This window comes from Pleurodeles waltl, chromosome 7 (assembly GCF_031143425.1).
Source record: "Pleurodeles waltl isolate 20211129_DDA chromosome 7, aPleWal1.hap1.20221129, whole genome shotgun sequence".
NCBI classification, from domain to species: Eukaryota; Metazoa; Chordata; class Amphibia; order Caudata; family Salamandridae; genus Pleurodeles; species Pleurodeles waltl.
This window is the reverse complement of record NC_090446.1, coordinates 581,717,819-581,743,468: the sequence shown is the minus strand read 5'-3', so window position 1 is coordinate 581,743,468 and position 25,650 is coordinate 581,717,819. Positions and strand designations below refer to the sequence as shown.

General features: G+C 44.5%; 1 protein-coding gene across 2 annotated transcripts in view; it reads right to left on the bottom strand.

The window, feature by feature from the left end:
* The window catches only part of RNF25 (ring finger protein 25), a 104,762-nt gene that overhangs the window by 38,629 nt on the left and 40,483 nt on the right, over positions 1 to 25,650 (bottom strand). For both annotated transcript variants that reach the window (XM_069244418.1, XM_069244419.1), the window contains exons 4-6: positions 19,124 to 19,191; positions 16,437 to 16,506; positions 13,139 to 13,210 (exon numbers count right to left, since the gene is read on the bottom strand). In XM_069244418.1, the coding sequence (XP_069100519.1) occupies positions 13,139 to 13,210; positions 16,437 to 16,506; positions 19,124 to 19,191 (210 nt within the window). The remainder of the gene's footprint in view (positions 1 to 13,138; positions 13,211 to 16,436; positions 16,507 to 19,123; positions 19,192 to 25,650) is intronic.

Below are 25,650 nucleotides of genomic sequence, written 5' to 3'. Positions count from 1 at the left end.
TTAAAATTAAATTAAATTTAACTAATCTCGTGGAATTCGATTTATTTTTACACATTTTATAATGAGTTTGTAAGCTATCTATCAAAATTATGAAAACATAATTTTTTTCCGGATATGGTGCTAATCCAATAATATAAAGATAAAAGGCAAAGAGTGATGATTTGCTATCACATATTTTCCATCTCTAGGCATCCATCCCTTGCAAAAGCATCATGTTAGAACCCATCTCAGAGAGGTACCAATGGCCTAAATTTGGGGTCCTGAGTCATGGCCTACTTGTAATACTACTTCTTCACCTTGATTTTCTAGGTAGTCACATGCTCAGAGAATGACCATTTATATACAAAAATACAATCTGTACTTTGCACACAATATAGACACCTTTGTGAAAGTGGACAGAATAGTAACTGTGAATGGACTAAATGATAAAGGACACACTATTATTGAGAATTACAGATGTTTTTTAAATGTCTAGACAGAACACTTGCTGTTAAAGTGCAAAATTTCTATTCCACTATGATGTCATTTGTTGGCTTAACTGAGAAAATGTATACTAATGTTCCATTCTTCTTATTCCAACATGTTTAGGGGTACAACTACCCTCTTCAACTCCAAAGGTAAGCTCCCGTGGTGAACGACAAAAAAGAAGAATGGATGAATGATGGGGAAAGCCTTCACACATCTTTCAAATCACTTACCTTTAATAACCTGATGGACAACCTAGAATTTAAATGCATCAAGGTGCTTATGTTTTCTTTTTTTCTACAATCATCCCTTCATATATTCCAAGCAATTTCCAAAAAGATTTAGAAAATTAGTTCTAAACAAAAAATGAAATGACTTGGTTGAGTAACTGTCATCGTCCTCTTCTCTGTCCTCTGTGCCTTCTACCCTTGTAGTAGCAAAACTAAATGATCTCACATGTAACCGATCATAGTCATAAACACATCAAGTTAACTAGGTCACCTTGTGTTATATTGAGATTCACATTATTTTAGCCATTCCTATTGGTTTCCTCACCTGGACAGTGCATTTCAAACCAAACACACAATCAACAGTAAATATAACCAACCAAAAGGAGAGCACCTTAATTCAGTAAATCATATCTTGATCCAAATTTCAAGCTCCATGTTGAGCCACATCCATTTTGATGGCATGAAAGAAGCTATTCAATCAACAATTGTCTAGTACTCCTTATATTATTCAACATTTTCTTTTATTTATTTCCTTTATTTTCATTTCGTGCAGACCCAGCTTCTTTCATGCCTAACTAAATTAAGGTGCTCTCTTTTTGGTTAGTCATCTTTATAAGTTAGTTGGTTGTAAGCAGTCCCAACTTGAGGACTGAGCACAACAAATCCAATTACACAAGGGACTAACCAGTGTATCTGGATTAGCCACAACTGCAACTTTGATAGGCACAATCAACAGTACCAAGCCCCTACGCCTAGCGGGACCTAATTAAATCAGGAGACAATTGTTACTATGCTTTTTCTAGAGGCTTGATGTGTTACTACTGAAAAGAAATATAAACCATTTAAAATACATATGATTTAAGGGCAGTGTAACGAACTCTGGAACAAACTGAATAGATATAAAAGAAAAGTCAAAGTCCTGACCATTCTTTGCAGTTTAGTCAAGATAATTATTAAGAGGTGGACACCTAGCGGTCCTTCAGAACTAAATTCCTGAGCAAGAAGACAAGTGGTCAGAGAAGCTACTGAGAGCGCAAAGGCCCTTTTGAAGGAACTACATGCATTTACACCCAAGATGTTAATGTGTGCAGGTGACAACAATACCCAGAAACAAAAGCGAATTCAAGAAGGAAGTCACTGCTAAAGGAAGCCCACCTTCTATAACATATGAAGCATGCAAAATACACTCTGGAGATTCTGTAGCTTGATTATACATAGTTCACATGTTTGGCCTAAATGATACAAAGCCAAGTACCAAGGTATTGAAAATGTCACTTACCCAGTGTACATCTGTTCGTGGCATTAGTCGCTGCAGATTCACATGTTGCACAGCCCGCCATCTGGTGTTGGGTCGGAGTGTTACAAGTTGTTTTTCTTCGAAGAAGTCTTTCGAGTCACGAGACCGAGGGACTCCTCCTCTTTGCTTCCTTTGCGCATGGGCGTCGACTCCATCTTCGATTGTTTTCCCCGCAGAGGGTGAGGTAGGAGTTGTGTGTATTAGTAATAGTGCCCATGCAATGAAGTGAATAAGTATGTACCTATTAAGGTTTAAATAATATATTTACAAGTGTACAAAGTTGAAGCTAACTTCCAAACGGCTACAGGCTCCCGGGGAGGTGGGTGGGCACATGTGAATCTGCAGCGACTAATGCCACGAACAGATGTACACTGGGTAAGTGACATTTTCAGTTCGATGGCATGTGTAGCTGCAGATACACATGTTGTGCATAGACTAGTAAGCAGTTATCTCCCCAAAAGCGGTGGCTCAGCCTGTAGGAGTGGAAGTAGTTTGAAATAAAGTTCTTAGTACGGCTTGACCTACTGTGGCTTGTTGTGCGGACAGCACGTCTACACAGTAGTGCTTAGTAAATTTGTGAGGCGTAGACCATGTGGCTGCCTTACATATCTCGTGCATTGGAATATTCCCTAGGAAGGCCATGCTAGCGCCTTTCTTTCGGGTTGAGTGTGCCCTTGGTGTAATGGGCAACTCTCTTTTTGCTTTAAGGTAGCAGATTTGGATGCACTTAACTATCCATCTGGCTATACCCTGTTTTGATATTGGGTTTCCTGTATGAGGTTTTTGGAATGCAATAAACATTTGTTTAGTTTTTCAGATGTCTTTTGTTCTGTCAATGTAGTACATTAGTGCTCTTCTGATGTCTAATGTATGTAGTGCCCTCTCAGCTACAGAATCTGGCTGTGGGAAGAACACTGATAGTTCTACCGTTTGATTTAGGTGGAACGGTGAAATAACCTTTGGTAAAAATTTAGGGTTGGTCCTTAGGACTACCTTATTTTTGTGTATTTGGATAAAAGGTTCCTGTATTGTAAACGCCTGAATTTCACTTACTCTTCTTAGAGATGTGATGGCGATGAGAAATGCAACTTTCCAGGTTAGGAATTGTATTTCGCAAGAATGCATGGGTTCAAAAGGTGGACCCATGAGTCTTGTTAAGACGATGTTGAGGTTCCATGAAGGAACGGGTGGTGTCCTTGGTGGTATAATTCTTTTGAGGCCTTCCATAAATGCTTTAATGACAGGTATCCTAAATAGTGAAGTTGAATGGGTAATCTGCAGGTATGCAGATATTGCTGCGAGGTGTATTTTAATGGAAGAGAAGGCCAGGTTTGATTTTTGTAAGTGTAGTAAGTAACCCACTACATCCTTTGGAGATGCGTGTAATGGTTGAATTTGATTATGATGGCAGTAGCAAACAAACCTTTTCCATTTGCTTGCATAGCAGTGTCTAGTGGATGGTCTTCTAGCTTGCTTTATGACTTCCATACATTCTTGGGTAAGGTTTAAGTGTCCGAATTCTAGGATTTCAGGAGCCAGATTGCTAGATTCAGCGATGCTGGATTTGGATGTCTGATCTGTTGTTTGTGTTGTGTTAACAGATCTGGCCTGTTGGGCAACTTGACGTGGGGTACTACTGATAGGTCTAGCAGTGTTGTGTACCAAGGTTGCCTTGCCCATGTTGGTGCTATCAGTATGAGTTTGAGTTTGTTTTGACTCAATTTGTTTACTAGATATGGAAGGAGAGGGAGAGGGGGAAAAGCGTACGCAAATATCCCTGACCCGTTCATCCATAGGGCATTGCCTTGAGACTGCCTGTGTGGGTATCTGGATGCGAAGTTTTGGCATTTTGCGTTCTCCTTTGTTGCGAATAAGTCTATTTGAGGTGTTCCCCAAAGCTTGAAGTAAGTGTTTAGAATTTGGGGGTGAATTTCCCATTCGTGGACCTGTTGGTGATCTCGAGAGAGATTGTCTGCAAGTTGATTCTGGATCCCTGGAATAAACTGTGCTATTAGGCGAATGTGGTTGTGAATTGCCCATTGCCATATTTTTTGTGCCAGAAGGCACAGCTGTGTCGAATGTGTCCCCCCCTGTTTGTTTAGATAATACATTGTTGTCATGTTGTCTGTTTTGACAAGAATGTACTTGTGGGTTATGATGGGTTGGAATGCTTTTAACGCTCGGAAAACTGCTAGCAGTTCGAGGTGATTTATATGCAGCTTTGTTTGATGTACGTCCCATTGTCCTTGGATGCTGTGTTGATTGAGGTGTGCTCCCCACCCTGTCATGGAAGCATCTGTTGTTATCACGTATTGTGGCACTGGGTCTTGGAAAGGCCGCCCTTTGTTTAAATTTATACTGTTCCACCATAGAAGCGAGAGGTATGTTTGGTGGTCTATCAACACCAGATCTAGAAGGTGACCCTGTGCTTGTGACCATTGTGATGCTAGGCACTGTTGTAAGGGCCTCATGTGCAGTCTTGCGTTCGGGACAATGGCTATGCATGAGGACATCATGCCTAGGAGTTGTAATATCATCTTTGCCTGTATTTTTTGTGTTGGATGCATGGTTTGTATAATTTTTTGGAAATTTTGAACCCTTTGTGGACTTGGAGTGGCTATTCCCCTTGTTGTGTCTATTATTGCTCCTAGGTATTGCTGTACTTTGCACGGCAGAATGTGTGATTTTGCATAGTTGACGGAGAAACCGAGTTTGTAGAGGGTTTGTATGACCTGATCTGTGTGGTGTGAACACCTTGTCAGTGAGTTGGTCTTGATTAGCCAATCGTCTAGATACGGGAATACGTGTATTTGCTGCCTTCTGATGTGTGCAGCCACTACTGCTAGGCATTTTGTAAAGACTCTTGGTGCGGTTGTTATACCGAACGGCAATACCTTGAATCGGTAATGTATTCCTTTGAATACGAACCTTAGGTATTTCCTGTGCGACTGATGTATTGGTATTGGTATGGGCGTCTTTGAGATCTAAGGTTGTCATGTAGTCTTGTTGCTTTAGCAATGGTAACACTTCTTGTAGCGTGACCATGTGAAAGTGTTCTGATTTGATGTAGGTGTTTAGTGTTCTGAGGTCTAGGATTGGTCTCAGTGTTTTGTCCTTTTTTGGTATTAGAAAGTACAGTGAGTAAACTCCTGTGTTTATTTGTGTATCTGGTACCAGTTCTATTGCGTTCTTTTGCAGTAATGCTTGAACTTCTATTTCTAGGAGGTCTGAATACTGTTTTGATATATTCTGTGTTTTTGGTGGAATGTTTGGAGGGATTTGGAGAAATTCTATGCAATAACCATGTTGGATAATTGCTAAGACCCAAGTGTCTGTTGTTATTTCCTCCCAAGATTGGTAATACTGACTTATTCTTCCCCCCACTGGTGTTGTGTGGAGGGGATGAGTGACGTGTGAGTCACTGTTTGGTTGTAGGTGTTTTGGGGCTTTGAAATTTTCCCCTGTTTCTAGGGAATTGTCCTCCTCTGTATTGGCCCCGAAAGCCTCCCCTTTGGTACTGTCCCTGGTAGGTAGACGGTGTTGAATGTGAGGTACTGGCTTGTGTGGCCTGACCCCGAAACCCCCCTCTGAAGGTTGTTTTGCGGAAAGTGCCGAAAGTGCCTCTGCCCTGCGGGGAGTAGAGTGCGCCCATGGCCTTGGCAGTGTCAGTGTCCTTTTTTAGCTTCTCAATTGCCGTGTCCACTTCAGGTCCGAACAATTGTTGCTCATTGAATGGCATATTGAGCACCGCTTGCTGTATCTCCGGTTTAAAGCCAGATGTTCGTAGCCACGCGTGCCTTCTTATGGTTACTGCTGTGTTAATTGTTCTTGCAGCTGTGTCCGCTGCATCCATAGAGGAGCGTATTTGGTTATTGGAGATGTTTTGTCCCTCCTCAACCACCTGTTTCGCCCTTTTTCGTAGATCTTTGGGTAGATGCTCGATGAGGTGTTGCATCTCGTCCCAGTGGGCTCTGTCATATCGCGCTAGGAGCGCTTGAGAGTTAGCGATGCACCACTGGTTTGCAGCTTGTACTGCGACCCTTTTTCCGGCTACGTCGAACATGCGGCTTTCTTTATCTGGGGGTGGTGCATCGCCTGATGTGTGAGAGTTGGCTCTCTTGCGAGCTGCCCCTACTACAACTGAATCTGGTGGCAGTTGTGAGGTGATGAAAGCAGGGTCTGTGGGAGGTGCTTTATATTTCTTTTCCACCCTTGGTGTTATTGCTCTACTCTTGACAGGCTCTTTGAAGATTTCTTTTGCGTGCCTTAGCATTCCTGGGAGCATAGGCAGGCTCTGGTAGGTGCTATGGGTGGAGGAGAGGGTGTTGAAAAGGAAGTCATCCTCGACAGGTTCCGAGTGTAGCGACACATTATGGAACTCTGCTGCCCTAGCTACCACCTGTGAATACGCTGTGCTGTCCTCTGGTGGTGAGGGCTTTGTAGGATACGCCTCCGGACTGTTGTCTGACACTGGGGCGTCGTATAAGTCCCAAGCGTCCTGGTCATCTTGGCTCATGGTGGTGTGAGCCGGTGAGTGTGACGGAGTCTGTGCCGGTGATATATTAGTTACAGGTGGAGGAGAGGGTGGCGGAGTTACCTTCTTCACCACTTTTGTTTGTGGTGCTTGTTCCTGTGTTTGGAACTCAAGTCTCCTTTTTCTCCTAATAGGGGGAAGGGTGCTGATCTTCCCTGTTCCACTCTGTATAAAGATCAGTTTTTGAGTGTGGTCCACTTCAGTGGATTGTATCTCTTCCTCGAATCTATGTTTCCGCAATTGAGAGGACAGTGATTGCTCCTCTGAATAGGAGCTGGTAGTTGGCTCGGTTGCGGGTCGTTTCGGCACCGAAACTATGTCCTTACTCTTTTTTGGCTCAGAGGCGACTTTTCTTTTTTTCGGAGTCGAAACCTCTCGGCATCGATCCCCCTCAGTGCCGCTGTCTCTGCGTCGAGCAGCTTCGGCTCCGCTATCTCGGCGTCGATCTTTGTCGGCAGCACTTTCTCGGTCCCGAGATTGCTGTGTGCCTGTGTCTCGACCCGAGTCGGACGATCTTGGCACTATTTCGGCCTTTTTCGGTGCCGATGGTCGGTCACCGACTTTATGGGTTGAGCCATGGCCTGTTGGCAGTGGCGTCCCCTGGGCCTTGTCTGTTTTCTTGTGTGCTGGCTTCGACGTCTTACTCACGGTTTGGTGGTCGTCGAATTCCTCCGAGTCCGATTCATGGATCGAGAAGGCTTCCTCTTCTCCTTGTTCCTCGAACTCTCGGTGTCCTGTCGGCGTGGACGCCATCTGTAGTCTTCTGGCTCGCCGGTCACGGAGCGTTTTTCGGGATCGAAACGCACGACAGGCCTCACAAGTTTCTTCCCTGTGCTCGGGCGACAGGCACAGGTTACAGACCAAATGTTGGTCTGTATATGGGTATTTGTTGTGGCATTTAGGACAGAATCGGAACGGGGTCCGTTCCATCAGCCTCGATGTTACACGCGGTTGGGCCGACTAGGCCCCGACGGGGGATCGAAACTACCCCGAAGGGCAACGGAGCTCTTCACGATTCGATTCGGTGTCGATTCTATCTAACCCGATCCCGAACGCAACAATACCGACGTAATTTTCTGATTTTTTAACTATCTTTCCGTTCCGAAACCCGGAGCGAAAGGAACACGTCCGAACCCGATGGCGGAAAGAAAACAATCGAAGATGGAGTCGACGCCCATGCGCAATGGAAGCAAAGAGGAGGAGTCCCTCGGTCTCGTGACTCGAAAGCCTTCTTCGAAGAAAAACAACTTGTAACACTCCGACCCAACACCAGATGGCGGGCTGTGCAACATGTGTATCTGCAGCTACACATGCCATCGAACCTGAAATTATAGAATGGAAAGGCTGGAAAATGAACAGACCAAAGTGTTAGACTTTCCATAGGAACTGTAGAAGTAAAGAGGACCCTTGAGGCAAATAAAATTACTAATATTTTGGTCTATGCTCCTAATAAGCACACCAAACATTATTTACAGGCTTAGCATCCAAATTAGCATATTTACTTGTGGGGCAGGGTAGACTTGCTGGAGAAGCTTTAAATATCTCCCATGATCCTGAAAGGTACAGGTTTTTATACAATTGTATACCCCTTAAATTACCCATTTACATTGCACATTGGTCTAACTTTCCACATTTTTCAAATGGCATTTAAGATATGAATTAAAAAAAAAATGTATTGCAGCATTCAATAAATAGATGTATAGCTTTTTTATTTTTGTTGGTCTACAGTGATATCATTTACGGGGCGAGAGCTTGGCTTTAGGCAGCGATTTTCCCTATAAGCACGAACAATGTGGAGGGAGATAGAGAGATAAGTAAATCTCCTTTGTCAAGGTATGTTGCTATGACCATGCCCTTAGGTCACAATCCTTTGTTCATGTGCCTTCTCTCAAGCTACAGACTGCCTTAATGGAACTGTACAGATCCAGGGAAGAAAAGAAACAAAACCTTTTTGCTCTATTATGGATGGATCTTTCCAAAACAGTCTCTTGTACTTTAGCTACAATAGATACAAAATGGAGGGGAGAGAGAAGAGTGCAGTACAAAGGAGTAAGCAGAGAGTGGGAGACAGCAACTTCCAACAAACCTATTAAGCATCCTATAGCCTTGACGCTACGTAAAAAGAGGGGAAAAGAGGCTGGGTAGAACACTCATCTCACACATGCTTTTCAGGTTGAATGATGGCAAGACACATTTGTACATGGAAACCCAGACATATTGGCTTCCACTAACAGTTAGCCTTGTCATGGCCCGGTCAAGGGGATGGCTGTTACCCATAATGAAGGGAATACAACTAGGGTGGTCCCAAAAGTCCAGAGGATGTTACTGTATTTCCAGACTCTTAAAGGAAAGTTCCCTCCACGGTGTAAGTGCGTTGCCTCGCTCTCTGTCAAACCCCACAACCCCACCTTTCTCTCAGAACCAATCTCTAATGAAGTCCAAATTTTCAGGCTCTGTCTCCATTTCGCAGGGGTACAGCAGTTAAAAGTAATCCCCCAATTACAGAGGGCTGCAGAAAACAATTACCAAAACAAGGCTGTTCCTTACCCAAGTCTTAAGATCATGTGGAAGGCCTCAGTAAAGTAAACTGTACAGGAAGTACAAGGTGTCTGTCCTAGAACTTTGGTGCTTTACAAACCAATAGTCGCTGGAAAGATGAGGCTTAGCTACCCAGTGTCACTCTTACTGCCACCTCTGGACAGGAACACCAAAACTATCAATAAATAAATAAATAAAATAATTTTAAAATGTTGAGACAAGGAAATAGAGTATCATCACTTGATCCCTTACTATTACAAGAATCTGTTGCTAGTCGCGAAGAAAACCTTGGGACCAGATTTCATAACTGATCATGTTCCGATGCAAAAACAAGCAAATTAAAGTAGTGGTTTTAGGAGCCAGTTGGATAATTCCTTCCTTCAACAAACTACGTCACATATTATTGAAAGAGCTTGAGCCGGACTTCAGGATTCTCAAATATAAATGCGTTTTGGTAGAGCTGATCTCTGTGGTCAATGAGCAGAAGAGGTTCTCAAAGTAGTTACTGAGAACAGTGACCGCCAAAACCATGGGGGTACTTTCCATATGTATTTTTTCAAACTACAGAGTAAGAAGGTTATCTTCAACCTATCCACATTTAAGGCACACATAACAAGCAGGAAAAACTTACATCTAAGTTCTCCATCAGAGAGACCTTCATTGATTCCACAGACTTTATGCTACATAAGTGTGTGTGGGGGTTCTGGAAGCACTTCTCCAATAGAAAAAAAAATCTCTCAATCCAAACAAGCAATGATTATGTAGGTCAACATTTTCCTTGTTTCTTATCGTTCAAAACATGATACTTAAAGATCAACGTAAAAATACAAGGAATTGCTCAGCTGGTTGTCTGACTTTCCTCTTCTCCAATTTCAAAGAAAGAAAATGAAAACAAAAACTTCCAATAGGCATATCCCTTGTCTGTACAGCTAAAGAGTGCAATGCCACTTTAAGGTAGCCAAGAGTCACCACAATACCAGCACGAAACACAGTGACAGTTTGTTTAGATCATCTGGTAAAAAGAAAATGAATATTCTAAAACCCTGCCCAATCAGGTGGCTCTTAGAGAGAGGATGGTGAGTTGGTAATTATGTATTGACTATACCATTGATACACAACTAGTGTTAAAGGTAACTTCCTTCATCAGGGGATCTTCATTAATATTCATATAAATTGCGACAGAATAGCAAACTAAGAACTTCCGAGGACATGGGAGAGCAGCAACCTAACTTTAAGGAGTGACACCCTTAACTGTAAAGGAAAAACTAGACTACTACAAACCAACATTAATGAGAAACCAGAGCACAACCTAATCATGCAGACTTTACAAAGGCACATTTACATCGAAGGGCACCTTACTCTCAGAGATGCTCACATAAAAAGGCTGCAGACCTTGAGTTCAATATCGAACAGTCATGATGAAGAAAAGCTTTATTCGATCTTTACACCTTCTATCATGATTTGAGAAAACTGGAAAAGAAGACTGGTAGCCAGTGTGTTGTGGAGAGCCCCTATACAAGGGAATCACTATCGAAAAATACTCACAAACGCTGTTTTTATTTTTTTCTTTAACTCGTGCTATTATTCTATAAAAAAAAAGCAGTAACCATATAGGGCATTAATGTAAACCACATGGCTCAAGACAAAAACTAAGGAGTAACGTATAAAAGAGAGGCAGGGACAACTGAAAAACTGTGAGAATTAATTCCCCTGAGCTAGCCTCTCTGTTAAATGTAATTAAAAAGCAGCTGCAAACCACGGACAGCATGAAAAAGGACTCCCCAGCAGCGCTGGATTTGGAAATAGTATTCCCGATTACATGAAATTATTGCGTAAGCATACTCTGGGATTTCCTGGCATTCCGATTTTCATTGGAGTGAAATAATGACTAAAGACATTTCTGGCTACAATTGTCCCTTATTCTTGTAAGCGGCACATATTTAGTGTAAAGCTAGAGCCATTACACCCCACAGAGTTATGGGCATGCGACAATTAGCCGTTACTCAATAAGTAATCAGTATACTCAAGTATGAAGTAATAACATTTTTACTGGAATCGCAAAATTCTATTTTTTTTTCTCAGCAGACATGGAAGAATAAGCTGATGTACCAGATTCTGGAAGCGTAAGAGAAGCAGTGGTGCGAGTAAGAAAGAGCCCTGAATCTTACCTGTTACTATAAACCTTCATTTTAAGTACCTTTCATAGATTCATATGATTGAATTATTCCATTCTGTTGAGTCCTTCACCCTCTAGAGTACATGTTTACTTAGCAGTATAACAACACAACAAATAGCATTGAAAACGGCCACAGGCCACAAGGAAATGAAACCTCAGAATGCAGGTTCGACCTCGAATATTCTGTCGAAGAACTTCAAGAACTAGAAGTTTACACCGTCGGGGCAGGCACAGATACACCTTCAGGGCAAGCACAGATGGTCTTCAGTTGGAGGGTGTATGCAACTCTACTTAAAAGCATGAGAATGGTTCTTTAGAACAAATGAGTTTGACCTTGTGCTTTCTGAAATTTTAAGAGAGATACAGAGTGACGCACTTCTCTGAAATCCACTACAGGAGTCAGCATTCAAGGAATATATGACCTGCTCTATCACGGAGTGTCTTAGCAACAAATTACTCACAACTGGACCAGCCTTTTGAATATATCCTGACTTGTGGAGATAGTAAATACAATTTGTGTGTGCATTTTCTGGGAAACTCTCGTTTGATCCACACATGAACACAGTTTGAATAGCAATTTGGAGGGATAGGGCATGTCAGCCATGGTAACAGCAAAACATCCATGTCTTGAGGGAAGATTCATCCAAAAATAGGTAGGTTCTGGAGAATATAAGCAACACTCAACTGATTGCCTGCAGGACAAAAATCAGACAGCTGGTGTCAATGATGTTTTGAGCTCTAAGCCTCACCACCCCCACTGGATTGAGTTTGAGTCACATAATGAGGTGCATTGGCTGTTTTTAATGTTATTTGAGGTATTGGTATACTGCTGTGTTACAGACGACTACTGAGAGTTCCCTACCTAAGGTCGTAGAATGAGACAAATATGTAAATCTATGAAAGCTCAAGTCATGGAACTTTGATATGTATGCCATGCCAGGCTCAACTGTGGTCCATGTCAGAAATGGGCAGTAACAGCACACGCAAGAGATTATAAATGAGAGGACAAACTCCTGCAATTAGATTCACCATGTGACATAAAACTAGGGGACCCATCCAGTGTTTAATTTGAAAAGCAAGTGCTGGGACCAATGTTTTTCTCAGAAGACTACCTCCAACACTGCTGAATGTTGGAATTAACAAATACCAAAGATGTCTTGTTTTTTGTTCCACCCCTCTCAGCCACTATCATATACTCACTGACCCTGTATCTCACTTTTGCAGCTTCTTTTACATCCTCCTCTCTCTGTCACTTTTATCATATTTCTCTTCCACCTCCTTTTCCTATTTTCGGTTACTCTCTCTCTCTCTCTCTGGCTCAAAGTCTCATGACAAAAAATAAGTCAAGGCCCCTACTTTGAGTAGTTTGAGTGCTGTGTGCTCTACCTGCAACCATTAGCTCAAATTAAGTACTGTGCTCATCTCTCAGATGGCTTGAGCATTATTAGCCATAGCTGAGGTTTATTGCTAGGGCTGGAATAAAATGCACCTTGAGAAACATTATGCACAGCAGATGCAGGACATTTTGGAGAAATCACTTTTACTTCAAATTTACTTGGCATCATCCCAGGGCAAAGGGAACTTACATTCACATATCCAACAGACAGGAGCCATAAAGGAAAAGGAAAGTATTACAAAACAATTATGATTGTGCTCCAAAAGTGCAAGTAATCCAAACTAACAAATGTTGCTTAATGCTTAGTGTCTATGAAAACTTATGTGACGGAGGCTTCTGAAGGAGTAAGCCACTGAAAAGGGAGCACTTGACATTAGAGACTTTATGTATAATAAGAGAGAAACATGTGTGGGACAATGGGAAGAGATGGAGCAATGCCTTGGTTTTCGATACTAACAGGAATCTGGTTCATAGCTGAAAATAGCAAGGCTGCATTGCTTACCTGGAACCCATATTGACAGATCACGCACTCTCCATAGGGGATGTTATTTTCCGTCAGAATCTCCTTCGCTTTCTGAAGAAATAAAGGGGGAAAGTGGGTGGGGAGACCATCAGCTGTGCTGCAAACAGTGTGCCAGGTATTTGGAAGACTTCTGCCCCCAAGCACATTCACTCCAGCACATTTAAAGTTACACTTCCCAGTAGATACTGCGATTCCTCATCAACTTTCACTACTCTGAACCACAACTGCATCACTTATCACCTAGCACGGAGATATGCACTCTCACTGGCACACATGGTATTATCCTATACTCTCATACAAGCATTACCAACTCAATGGCTCTCAGACATGCACTCTCTCCCTTTAGAAGCACAGAAGAAAACTACAAACAAAACAAATAGTAATGCAACCAAAGTAAAACAGAAGCAGCATCAACAATGAGGTCTTGTTCCAAGTTACTGCAGGGTAGACGGGTTCTTGTTAGTTGACAGGAAAAAAATGTGTAAGCATGGTCATTAAGACATTCCTGGGAGCAGAACTGAATTAATTTAAAATTAAAAAAAAGTATATATATTTTTTAATTTTCAGGACAATTGGACCAAGTCCCGGCAAACTGAAATGGCCGCCACAATATTTCTCTTCATGCATGCTGTGGCCAGTCAGAGTGTGAACTCCCACTGGACTCTCAGGAGATTTCTGCTCCGTTTATACTCATGGGAGCTTTTTGCTCCCCTGGGAGTGAAAAAGCTGACTGGAAAAGAGGCCCTCTCAGCCAATCAGGTTGCTCTATTATTTGAAGCTGCATGATCGCAGGACTCTCCCAACTGTTCACATATGCAAATATTTTGAACCTTAATTTCTCAAAAACTACTGAACACATTTACACCACATCACAAAAAGCTGATTCCTGGATCACGATGTAGCTTTTTGTCAAATTTGGACTCATTCAGCCGTTTGGACAGTAGCATTGTTCAACCATCTCTATGGAAACTGTATGTAAAAATGTTATTCTCGGACCCTCCCTTTTGTCTCCGCTCACGCTGGACAGATCAACCCAAAGCTTTCAAGGAAAGAGCCGAGGTAGATGAACCTTTTTTAAAAAAAAAAAAGTTTTGTGAAGTCTCGTCAAATGGCACCAAAGCTATTAGCAAACCAAAAAAGCATTTTCTTTTGTTAATAAGTCCAAACTATAGCTACAGTGGCGACGGCGACTGCCATTGTGCAATATACAACATTTAAGTGCTACACCAATAGCATTATTTTTGTGGTGTCATCATCTGGACAAAAAGGAAAAAAATGATAGCTACCCTGTAAGGACAATTTAGCAAAAAATCTGAATTTTAGTATAGGAGAGCACGGTAAAAGTGACTGTAGTTTGAAAAGAGCTTGCCTATGTACTGCTTTTGAGCTCAAAAACGAAATACTTATTTCACGAGTTGCACCAATGAGTTGGGTGTTCAGGTAATAATTCAATCAAAAAGGCATCACACAAGCGGTTAGCCCATTGAATCATGGCCTAAAAATCTATTAAATGCTGTGCATGTAAGCTAACTTACTTAAACAATTACCACAATAGGGCCATGAAAAACCGTCAAATGCAGGAAGCTTACCTTCTGTTTCTGAAATCGAATAAATATTGCGGTGGAAATAATGTCCAAAGATTTGTTAGACACAAGAGAAGGAAGAGCATAAAACTTGGAGAAGTCCTAGTGGGATATATCACAAACAAATAGCCCACTGGGTCAAGGGGTCACTGGTTTGAAGAATAACAAGTTAAAATAACGAACATCCCTTTGTGCCTGGTGTCGCGAACGATTGGGTCAATGCTTTAGCAGGTCAACAGGCGATGTTTGGGTCAATGCTCTTAGCAGGTCAACAGGAAATGTTTTCTGTGTGAAGATCAGATCTGGATCTCTTTGCCAACAGGATATGCAAGTTCTACTCAAGCAAGTATAAATAACTGGTGTATTTGCATACCATTTCCCTTATTTATCATTCATTCTGAGAATCATCAACTAAGACAAGAAAATATAGTGTGTGAATAGTTGCTCCACCTTGGCCGTTAGAGAAACCACTGGCTTATGCTTCAAATCCCTTTCAGGACATATGGGTTTTATCCTGCATTTTGACCCCTTATCTTTGAATTTGATAGCCCGGCTAAAGAACACATCCAGTGTCATTGCAAACACATCAGACTTTGCCCTACTTGTTGCACCTGTCCAAGATGGGTCTGAAGCCTGTTCAGGGTCCACTTCTCAGCACTATTGAGTTACTACACAATGCAATTCTCATCACAACAGACTACCAAATAGCTCACCAAGCTCCTTGATTACAGGCTTCATGCTGGTTTTTCTCCTCCAAGCACAGTGATAACTTAACACTGTACTGTCTCGAGTGATGAGAAGCTCTTCCAAACCAATTCACACAGCAGATTTGAAATATTTGGCCTCAAAACCCACCTTACTAGTGGCGCTCCTGTCAGCTAGCAAAGCTACAGTTTCAGGCCTTTACCATTTAACAAGACCTCCACCATACACAAAAGATTGCACTATCATTTTCACAAGGTCTTCTACAGGGAAAGAACAAAAAAAGGCCATATGCGACAATAGAAGGCCATCCCGAATTGAAGAATGGAATCACCGATGGACTGCGTCAGCCATAATTTTCTGCCACTTCAAGGCCAACAGCCTTCTAGAAAAGGGGGGCAAAATCGATGGAAGGAGTAGCCGAGGCATTCTGCTTGTTATTCAGGTTCAGGCATGTGAAAGTCTGAAAGATCTAATGCTGGAAAATAAATAAGTTACTAACCTGTAACTATAGCTCGCCAATGTCAGTATCTTTCATGAATTCACATGCAGCCCTCCTTCCTCCCTTTCTAATAGGCTCATCAATTAAGATGATATGTTACAAGAATGCCAGGAAATCTGAGCAGGGATGACCTCTGGGGACAAAGCATATTTCTCACACTGCAGAAGGTTAGGCAGTTTTCAGTTGTATAAACGTGCTAATACATAAACATTTTCTAGGAATTCTAAGAAACACACAAAAAAATAACTGCAATTTATGAGGGTACAGTGAACTCCACGGCTAATGACAGAATGATCCAAGCACGTGATTCATGACAGATACCAACAATGGAGAACTATGGTTACAGGTAAACAATTTAATAATCTGTGCAGATCTATTTGCATACTATAACTTTAAGTTGTGTTTCCAATACAATTCATGTGCTCATTATAAGCCAAGCAGTCAAACAAACATCACTCGTGCGTCAACACCCCCAAAGATACACACTTACCACGAGTAGCTCATACAGTATGGGCCCCCCAAGGCCGGAATCTGCTACATGCTTGAGGTTCTGGGAAATACTGTAAGAAAATTAAGAGACTAATCAAACATTTACATGGAACTGGGTAACAGGTGGGAGACCGGGAACTGTGAGGAGGATGGCAAAAGAAAGCAGATAGGAGAACACGCAGGCAACAAGTGGGGATTAGAAATGGTGACATAGCAAAAACAATAGATACTCAAGCATGGGGTGCCTGGAAAAGGTAATAACGGTTAAACCACACACTAACAGACGTACAATAATGAGCACACTAAAGCACAGGTAAGGACTATTCAGAGGGAAACAGCAATTTACAGAAGGACTATGAAGGGTGGCAAAGAATAATAGCTGAGAAATGGGAACACATCAGAGTAGGTGGGAGTTGGCATTGAAAAACCAGCTGTGACTAGAAATTGCGGCAAAGGAGAACAGATGGGGGACTGCAAAGGTGAACACTGTCTTACAAATCTGGATGGAGGTGGGAGAACGGGTAATGGAGAGCCAGAAGAGCATGTGGATCCCGTTAGACAGGGTCAAAAAAGAAAAGGTAGGGGCTGGAGGCACTTGGTGGGTTGGGCATAGGCAAGTGCTGACTGTAGGCACAAATAAAGGAAATGAAACTAAAAGACATTGGTTAAATGGTGGGAACTAAGACGGGGGTGTTCACACAGTAGGATGGAACTATGAGCCCCGGGGAAAACAAAACTGACTGATTAGGCAGCAATCATCCCCAATAAATGTTCATCTGTGCGAGAGAGGGCAACCTGAGGAAAAAAGTGAATGATAGTGTGTGGTAAGAAAGGTACACTTAGGGGCATGAACGAATGCGAATTAAAGGTTCTCAGAATACAGAGACCACCAGAATGACTGTTTATTGAGTTCAGAGAATGACTAGAGAGTCTGGCACTCACTGGACTAATGGCAAATTTACAGAGAGAGCTCAGAGCGAGCTCAGAACATCTCCTCATCAAGGTCTTATGTAAAAGTGCCACTCACTTATTGTCAGATATTCTTCTATTTCTCATACTGTTGTACTGAACAGCAGGTGTACAGCACTTTAAAAGGTTATAAAGATGTGCAGCATGTTTTCACAGTGAACAGTTCCTCCTCCTTTCAGGCCCCTCCTTGCTCCCTGTCAGATCTTGGAAACCCATCCTCCAACATGGGATATTCATAAATATTAAATAAGCCTACATTTGTGTGGGATCCCAGAACAGCTTTTAAAAGACAAATGTTTCATTCAAACGAAATATGATGAAGAGACACCGATTTGAAGCCACATTTTCTATAGTTTGTTTTCAAAATAACTAGCTCTTAACGAGCTATGCCTTAACAACGAGGCCATCATCATCAAAGAATGTCTCAATGGCAATAACACGTTGCTGGCAAGGCTATTGACGTCAAGATTTTCAATGTTGAAGGTGGAGCAGTAGTGTGCATTTCCTCACCCCAGTGCCTTTTGATGCACCAATAGGGACTATAAAGTAGGTAGGACTCACCTTATCTGGGGTAACCTAGCATGTCAACTGTTTTAGAATCAGAAGATGGATAATCTTAAAAAGATTTCCCCCTTGGGCCCACTCGTGCTAACTGAATGGTAATTGGTAAGAGCGGAGTAAAATTTCACAACATTGTGGAGAGGCATAAACGAATGAAAAAACAAGCCTGAGAACACAGGTACAGGTCGGGTTTAAAGGTTTCATGGTAAACTGTTTAATCAGAAGGATATTATTCCACTTTTAGGGCAATTTGTATCATCGCCAGTAGGTTCAGGGAAAGATCCAAAAAATGTCTTGTCCCCATCAAAGGACAGAAAATAGAAGACAGTGTTATCTTCATTGCCAAGCTGCATATTAGATTATAGTGTAGCTAAACGTGTCCTTGATGTCCATTATCAAGTTTTGGGGCAAGACTCCAATGCTGAAGGTAATATAAACAGCAGGTCATCAACCTGCCATGCAGCCACTATGTGTGGTTTCTTCATTTCTGGCTACTTCTAAGCTTCTGATTTCAGCAGATAAAAGTCCATCTACTCTGCTGCGCTCTTTTACAGTCGTTCAGGTGTCCAATACTCCTGCACCTCCACCGAGGAATCTGTTAATTTTTTCTCCTGAACCTTGCATACATAATGGAAAAAAGAAATGGAAGACTCAGATTTGGATCAAGAAATACTTTCTCCAACCAAAGTGTTCAACAGTGTGATGAAAATATGTTTGTATAGTTGGGATTTTAATCTTCTGGCTCAAAGTTCACTCTACAGGAACTCTGACATTCTCCTCTTTAAGATTAGGTAAATAATGAGTAAAAATGCTTCAGAGTAGAATCCTAAGTGCTTTTACAGAGCCTGGAAAAACCCCTGAAGCTTCTTTGCCCCTTTATCAGCTTATGAATTTCAAGGAAAGAGCACTAGAAGAGGAATGGGTTTTCCTGCTCTGCAGCATAGTATTACTGTGTTTCTATAAATTCAGAAATGTGCTGCCCCAGCACCTTGGTTTCCACAACCCCCAACACGGAGGGCACGTTTAATGGGTGAGGTGAGTCAAGTCTGGGGCTCTTACCCTACTGAGGGTTTGCTGGACTGACAGCTTTGAGGCACTCTCACTAGCGTAAATATGTAGCCATATAGCAGCAGTAAGCAGTCCATTACTGTGACTCACCTGAGAAGATGTTCATCCGAAAGACCTCGTGGGTTCTGCATGCAGATATTTGGGGACTTCTTAGGGTACTAGAATGGAAAATAAAATTACACCAAATGTGAGATATCAGAAAATTACCCCAAGCTGAATGTGCAATGTGTGAGAGAAGTCAAAATGCTGTCCCATGTGGGGAACTTCCCCTTACCACAACACACACAGCCAATATTTGTTATTTATGAGCAGTTGCAGCTTCTTTGAAGTAGTAGCAGCCTGTATGTGGTAGCAGATCTGACAAGATTGCAAAAGCCTGTATTTTAATACATATAATCCCGATCATGAAATTGTTACTAAATTCACAAACATCGAAGCACTGATATCAAACTGCCTACTTTATGTCATAGGCACAAGAAATTATTTTCTGTGTATAACATAATTCCTGTGAAATAGGGGTTTCAAATAATGAAAGGCCTAGGCTAAACCAGATCTCCTTTACAAGTTAATAATTTTCCAAGCATGAGATTGGGATTATTTAGACAATGACAACCCCAAATCACTCAGCTAAGTTTAAGCAATGCCCTTTCTTGAATAAGAATACTGTTTGAAAAAGGTAAAATGAAATCATGACATTCTATCAGCAATCAAGGCCCAATGTTCGCTGTTCCTGCAGCTTCAAAAAGGCCTTACTCCTACAGACAGATTTTTTTTTTTTTTTTTTAAAGCAAAATGGGTTTAAAAAAAACAAGCACTTCGGAACTCTTATTTTTACAGCAGAACCTAAATGGTATTTAACTTACTGTTCTAAAAAACACAATGCTCTTCGGACAAAAGCAACTTCGTTGTGACAGCTACACCCAAATAAACAGAATATATTTTAAATGCATAACTAGTAACACATGTAAAATAGTTCAACCTTGGGCTTCAGTTAACATTTAGAAACTACTCAGATTTTGGTCTTATGGTATATTAGGTCACCAATTAGCCCCTCAATGATAATGAAGGACTATATGTTACACTGTAACCTATATAGTGAAGAGTAAGAGGAAACTAATAACACACACAAAATCAACGGTTTAGGTTTTAAGATAACCCTTACAGAAATGCTGTATACATATAACAGCTGCCTGGGTGCTTTGTTCGGAATTACAAAGAGGTCAGCAGAGCAGCTGCCTGTGCCCTTGGTCCTCCTTGGCTCACACAATGCTGTAGGCCAAAGTGGACTAACACAGCATCTTTTCTGGTACTGACATGGGTGTGTCCTAATTTTCGGAGGGTGAGAGGGCAACGCAATGGGGTATAGAAACACTACTTGTAGATCTTAGGCAAGGCGAGCGCTTTTCAAGAAGGAAGGTTGCTGCTGTTGGTAAGATCTAATGTATAATTAATATATATATATATATATATATATATATATATATATATATATATATATATATATCATATTGGTCATTTGTTCTAATAGTGTTTTTGTTTCAGGTTTTTTGTTGATTCCAATTCATAAACATGAGCGAAGCAGGTGGTAGCAGAGGATATTTACCTCCTGACAGAGTGTTGCTAACTACAAAATCTGAGGACTCCTTCAACAAAACAAAATGTGTCATATATCAAACTAATCCAAAAGAAAAGCTAATATCAGTTGCGGATGGGCAGAAGAGTTCAAGATGCTGCAGAAATACATCAAGACAAAGTTCACAAAAGATTGAAACTGATGGGTGAAGAGGATCCAATTTGATCATAGTTACAACTGCTACAAGTCATATCCAATGGAAAAAAAGCCTGGAAAAAAGTTGTCAAAAAATAGCAGAAAACAGGGAATCACAACAAGAATAAGAGTCTTCTGAGAAAGCGACGACAACCAACCCCAATGCCCTGCCACCTAAAAGGTCAATGGCTACCCTCGTCCATCTCCAACAACTGTTCAGAAAGCAGAGGATCTTTAAGGTGTTATCTGTGGTTTAGCCAGAACAACGGCCATAGGGATTGCCAAAAGAACAAAGTACAGAGTATGTGAGTCTGAGGGAGAACATGTTTTTATCTGCAGCTAGATTCTACCAAGATGACGTTTTCAGCAGAATAGCTGATCTATACAGCGAGGTGAATGTATCTGCAGAAGATCTGTATGCCCACCCAAATCAAATCATTAACATTTATAAAGCGCGCTACTCACCCGTGCGGGTCTCAAGGCGCTAGGGGGGAAAGGAGGGGTTATCGCTGCTCGAACAGCCAAGTCTTTAGGAGTCTCCGGAAAGCGGAGTGGTCCTGGGTGGTCCTGAGGCTGGTGGGGAGGGAGTTCCAGGTCTTGGCCGCCAGGAAGGAGAAAGATCTCCCACCCGCCGTGGAGCGGCGGGTGCGAGGGACGGCAGCAAGTGCGAGGCCAGCGGAGCGGAGGGGGCGGGTGGGGACGTAGAAGCTGAGGCGTCTGTTGAGGTATTCCGGTCCCTTGTTGTGGAGGGCTTTGTGTGCGTGGGTGAGAAGACGGAAGGTGATCCTTTTGCTGACTGGGAGCCAATGCAGGTGTCTCAGGTGTGCGGAGATGTGGCTGTTGCGGGGTACGTCGAGGATGAGGCGGGCCGAGGCGTTTTGGATGCGTTGCAGGCGGTTTTGGAGTTTGGCGGTGGTCCCGGCGTAGAGGGTGTTGCCGTAGTCCAGGCGACTCGTGACAAGGGCGTGGGTCACGGTTTTTCTGGTGTCGGCGGGGATCCAGCGGAAGATCTTGCGGAGCATGCGGAGAGTGAGGAAGCAGGCGGAGGACACGGCGTTGACTTGCTTGGTCATGGTGAGAAGAGGGTCCAAGATGAAGCCGAGGTTGCGGGCGTGGTCTGCGGGGGTCGGTGCGGTGCCGAGGGCCGTGGGCCACCAGGAGTCGTCCCAGGCGGACGGGGTGTTGCCGAGGATGAGGACTTCCGTTTTTTCAGAGTTCAGCTTTAGGCGGCTGAGCCTCATCCAATCTGCGACGTCCTTCATACCCTCTTGTAGGTTGGTCTTGGCGCTGGCGGGGTCCTTGGTGAGGGAGAGTACAAGTTGGGTGTCGTCGGCGTAGGAGGTGATGATGATGTCGTGCTTGCGTACGATGTCGGCGAGGGGGCTCATGTAGACATTGAAGAGTGTCGGGCTGAGCGATGAGCCTTGAGGTACGCCGCAGATGATCTTGGTGGGTTCTGAGCGAAACGGAGGGAGGTAAACTCTTTGGGAGCGGTTAGCGAGGAAGGAGGCGATCCAGTCCAGGGCCTGGCCTTGGATCCCGGTGGAGCGTAGGCGGGTGATTAGGGTGCGGTGACAGACGGTGTCAAAGGCAGCCGAGAGGTCGAGGAGAATGAGGGCGACTGTTTCACCGTTGTCCATCAGGGTTCTGATGTCGTCTGTGACTGAGATGAGGGCGGTTTCCGTGCTGTGGTTGGTTCGGAATCCGGTTTGTGAAGGGTCGAGCAGGTTGTTGTCTTCCAGGAAGGTGGTCAGCTGTTTGTTGACGGTCTTTTCTATTACCTTGGCTGGGAAAGGTAGAAGAGAGATGGGGCGGAAGTTTTTCAGGTCGCTTGGGTCAGCCGTAGGTTTCTTTAGTAGGGCGTTGACTTCAGCGTGCTTCCAGCATTCGGGGAAGGTAGCAGAAGAAAAAGAAGAGTTGATGACGGTCTGGAGGTGCGGGGCGATGATGTCGTCGGCTTTGTTAAAGATGAAGTGCGGGCAGGGGTCCGAAGGGGCGCCGGAGTGGATAGAGTTCATGATGGATTTGGTTTCTTCCGTGTTGATGTGGGTCCAGTTGTTGAGGGTGATGTCCGGGGAAGCGGGTTCAGTGGTGTATGGTTGGGTCTGGTGTCCGAAGCTGTCGTGGAGGTCGCTGATCTTGCGATGGAAGAAAGTGGCGAGGGATTCGCACAAATCCTGTGAGGGCGTGACGGCGTTGGTGCTGGCGCTGGGGTTGGAGAACTCTTTGACGATGCTGAAGAGTTCTCTGCTGTTGTGGCTGTTTTTGTCTAGTCTGTCGGTGAAAAAGTTCCTTTTGGCAGTGCGGATCAGGTGGTGGTGTTCGCGTGTAGCGTTCTTGAGGGCGGTCATGTTGTCAGCGGTGTGGTCCTTGCGCCAGGCCTTCTGAAGGGCACGACAAGTTTTCTTTGATTCTTTGAGGGTGTCAGAGAACCAGAGAGGTTTTTTGGTGTTGGTCTGTCGATGCGTGCGTTTGAGGGGAGCAAGGTTGTCAGCGCAGTTGGAGATCCAGTTTGTGAGGTTGAGAGCTGCGTCGTTGGGGTCGGTGGTGAGGGTGGGTTGGTTGGCGGCGAGAGCGGAGAAGAGTTGCTCTTCAGGGATCTTGTTCCACTGTCGATGAGGGATGGGTTGAGTGCGGAGGTAGGAGGTCTCGCGTCGGAATGTGAAGTGGACGCAGCTGTGGTCGGTCCAGTGTAGGGCAGAGGTGTGGCTGAAGAAGACGTGTTTGCTGGCGGAGAAGATAGGGTCGAGCGTGTGTCCGGCGATGTGGGTAGCGGTGTTCACCAGTTGTTTGAGGCCGAGGTTGGCGAGGTTGTCGAGCAGGGTGGTGGTGTTGGGGTCGTTGTTTTGTTCCAGATGGAAGTTGAGGTCGCCTAGGAGGATGTAGTCCGGTGAGGCGAGGGCGTGCGGGGAGATGAAGTCGGCGATGGCGTCGCTGAAAGAGGCGCGAGGTCCGGGAGGACGGTAGACGAGGGATCCTCTGAGGGTGGTCCTTGGGTCGGTGCGAATCTGAAAATGCAGGTGTTCAGCGGCGAGGGGGGGGTCTTCGGTGGAGGTGGTGACGCTGATGGAGTCTTTGAAGATGATGGCGACACCTCCTCCTACTTGGTTGGTGCAGTCTTTTCTGGAGATCTTGTAGCCTTCGGGGATGGCGGGTAGCGATGTCTGGAGCAGAGGAGGCGTTCATCCATGTCTCCGTGATGAAGGCGACGTCCGGGGCTGTGGAGTCCAGGAGGTCCCAAAGTTCAACGGCGTGCTTGTGGACGGAACGAGCGTTGATCAGGATGCACTTGAGGTGGTTGATGGCGCGTGGGCTTGTGGTCGTGGTAGTTGCGTGGTGGAAGATGCGTTTGCAGGAGTTGCAGGCGAAGGGTCCATGGGTGCGTTTGGGGTGAGCTAGGAAGCAGGTTTTGGAGCGCCCTGGGTTGAGGGCGTGGAGGGTGGTGGGGTCGTAGCGGATCAGCGGGGCTTGGGGGAGCTGGGGACCAGGGGTCGTGGCGCTGGGCGCGGGCCAGGCGCGGACAGGCGCCATAAGAGGTAGGAGGGGGGGGAGGGGTCAGCTGGGGGCGAATGGGAGCTGGGGGGCGGGGGCGTGCAGGAGGTCGCGGCGGGAAAGCGCGAGGGAGGGGGGGGACAGGTAGAGTGAGAGGAGCTGGGGGAGGGGGTTTAGGGTGGAGGAGGGTGAGTGTTAGGAGGTTTGGAGATTAGGGAGAGAGATAGGAGTAGGGTTGTGAAGATAGGGGAGGGTGGGTTGTAGAGGTGGGTGAGGGAGAGAGGTAGAGTGAGAGGATAGGGAGATAGGTAGTAGAGGGGGTGGCGGGAGGGGGGAGAGATAGAGAAATAGATAGAGAAAATAGAGAAGTCGATAGATAGGGAAATAGATAGATAGACAGATAGGTAGGTAGGAGGAGGTGGAGAGTGGGGGAGTTAGATAGTGAGATAGGGAGCTAGAGAGATAGGAAGATAGGAGGAGTGAGGGAGGTAGATAGCGAACGGGTTAGCTAGGGGTGAGAGAGGGGGAGGCGAGTGAGGGAGGGGGATGAGGAAGGAGCAGGAGGGCAGGCTCGGGGGAAGAAGACGGAGGAGGTAGAAGAGCCGAAGACAGGAGAACAGAAGACAGAAGAACAGAAGAACAGAAGACAGAAGAACAGAAGACAGAAGAACAGAAGACCGGAAGAGCAGAAGACAGAAGAACAGAAGAACAGAAGAACAGAAGAACAGAAGCACAGAAGCACAGAAGAGCAGAAGAACAGAGAAGAACAGAGAAGAACAGAGAAGAACACAGAAGAACCGAGAAGAAGAACACAGAAGCACCGAGAAGAACAGAGAAGAAGAACACAGAAGACCGGAAGAACACAGAAGAACAGAAGGGAAGAACAGAAGAACAGAAGAACACAGAAGAAGATTGCAGAGGGGGAGCGAGGAGGAAGAGACAGAGAGGAGGAAAAGAAGCAGTAGCAGGAGAGAAGGTGAGTGGCGAGGGGCAGGGCGAGGGGCTGGGAGGAGGGGGGTACTTACAGTTAGGTGGGTCTCAGGAACACAGGAACTCGGGAACTTGGAGGAGCTGCAGCGGCAGGGGGAGCGACCTACCCTTGGGTCAAGGGTCGCTACCACTGTCGCGCAGCGGCCGCCATAAGAGGTAGGAGGGGGGGGGAGGGGTCAGCTGGGGGCGAATGGGAGCTGGGGGGCGGGGGCGTGCAGGAGGTCGCGGCGGGAAAGCGCGAGGGAGGGGGGGGGGGGGACAGGTAGAGTGAGAGGAGCTGGGGGAGGGGGTTTAGGGTGGAGGAGGGTGAGTGTTAGGAGGTTTGGAGATTAGGGAGAGAGATAGGAGTAGGGTTGTGAAGATAGGG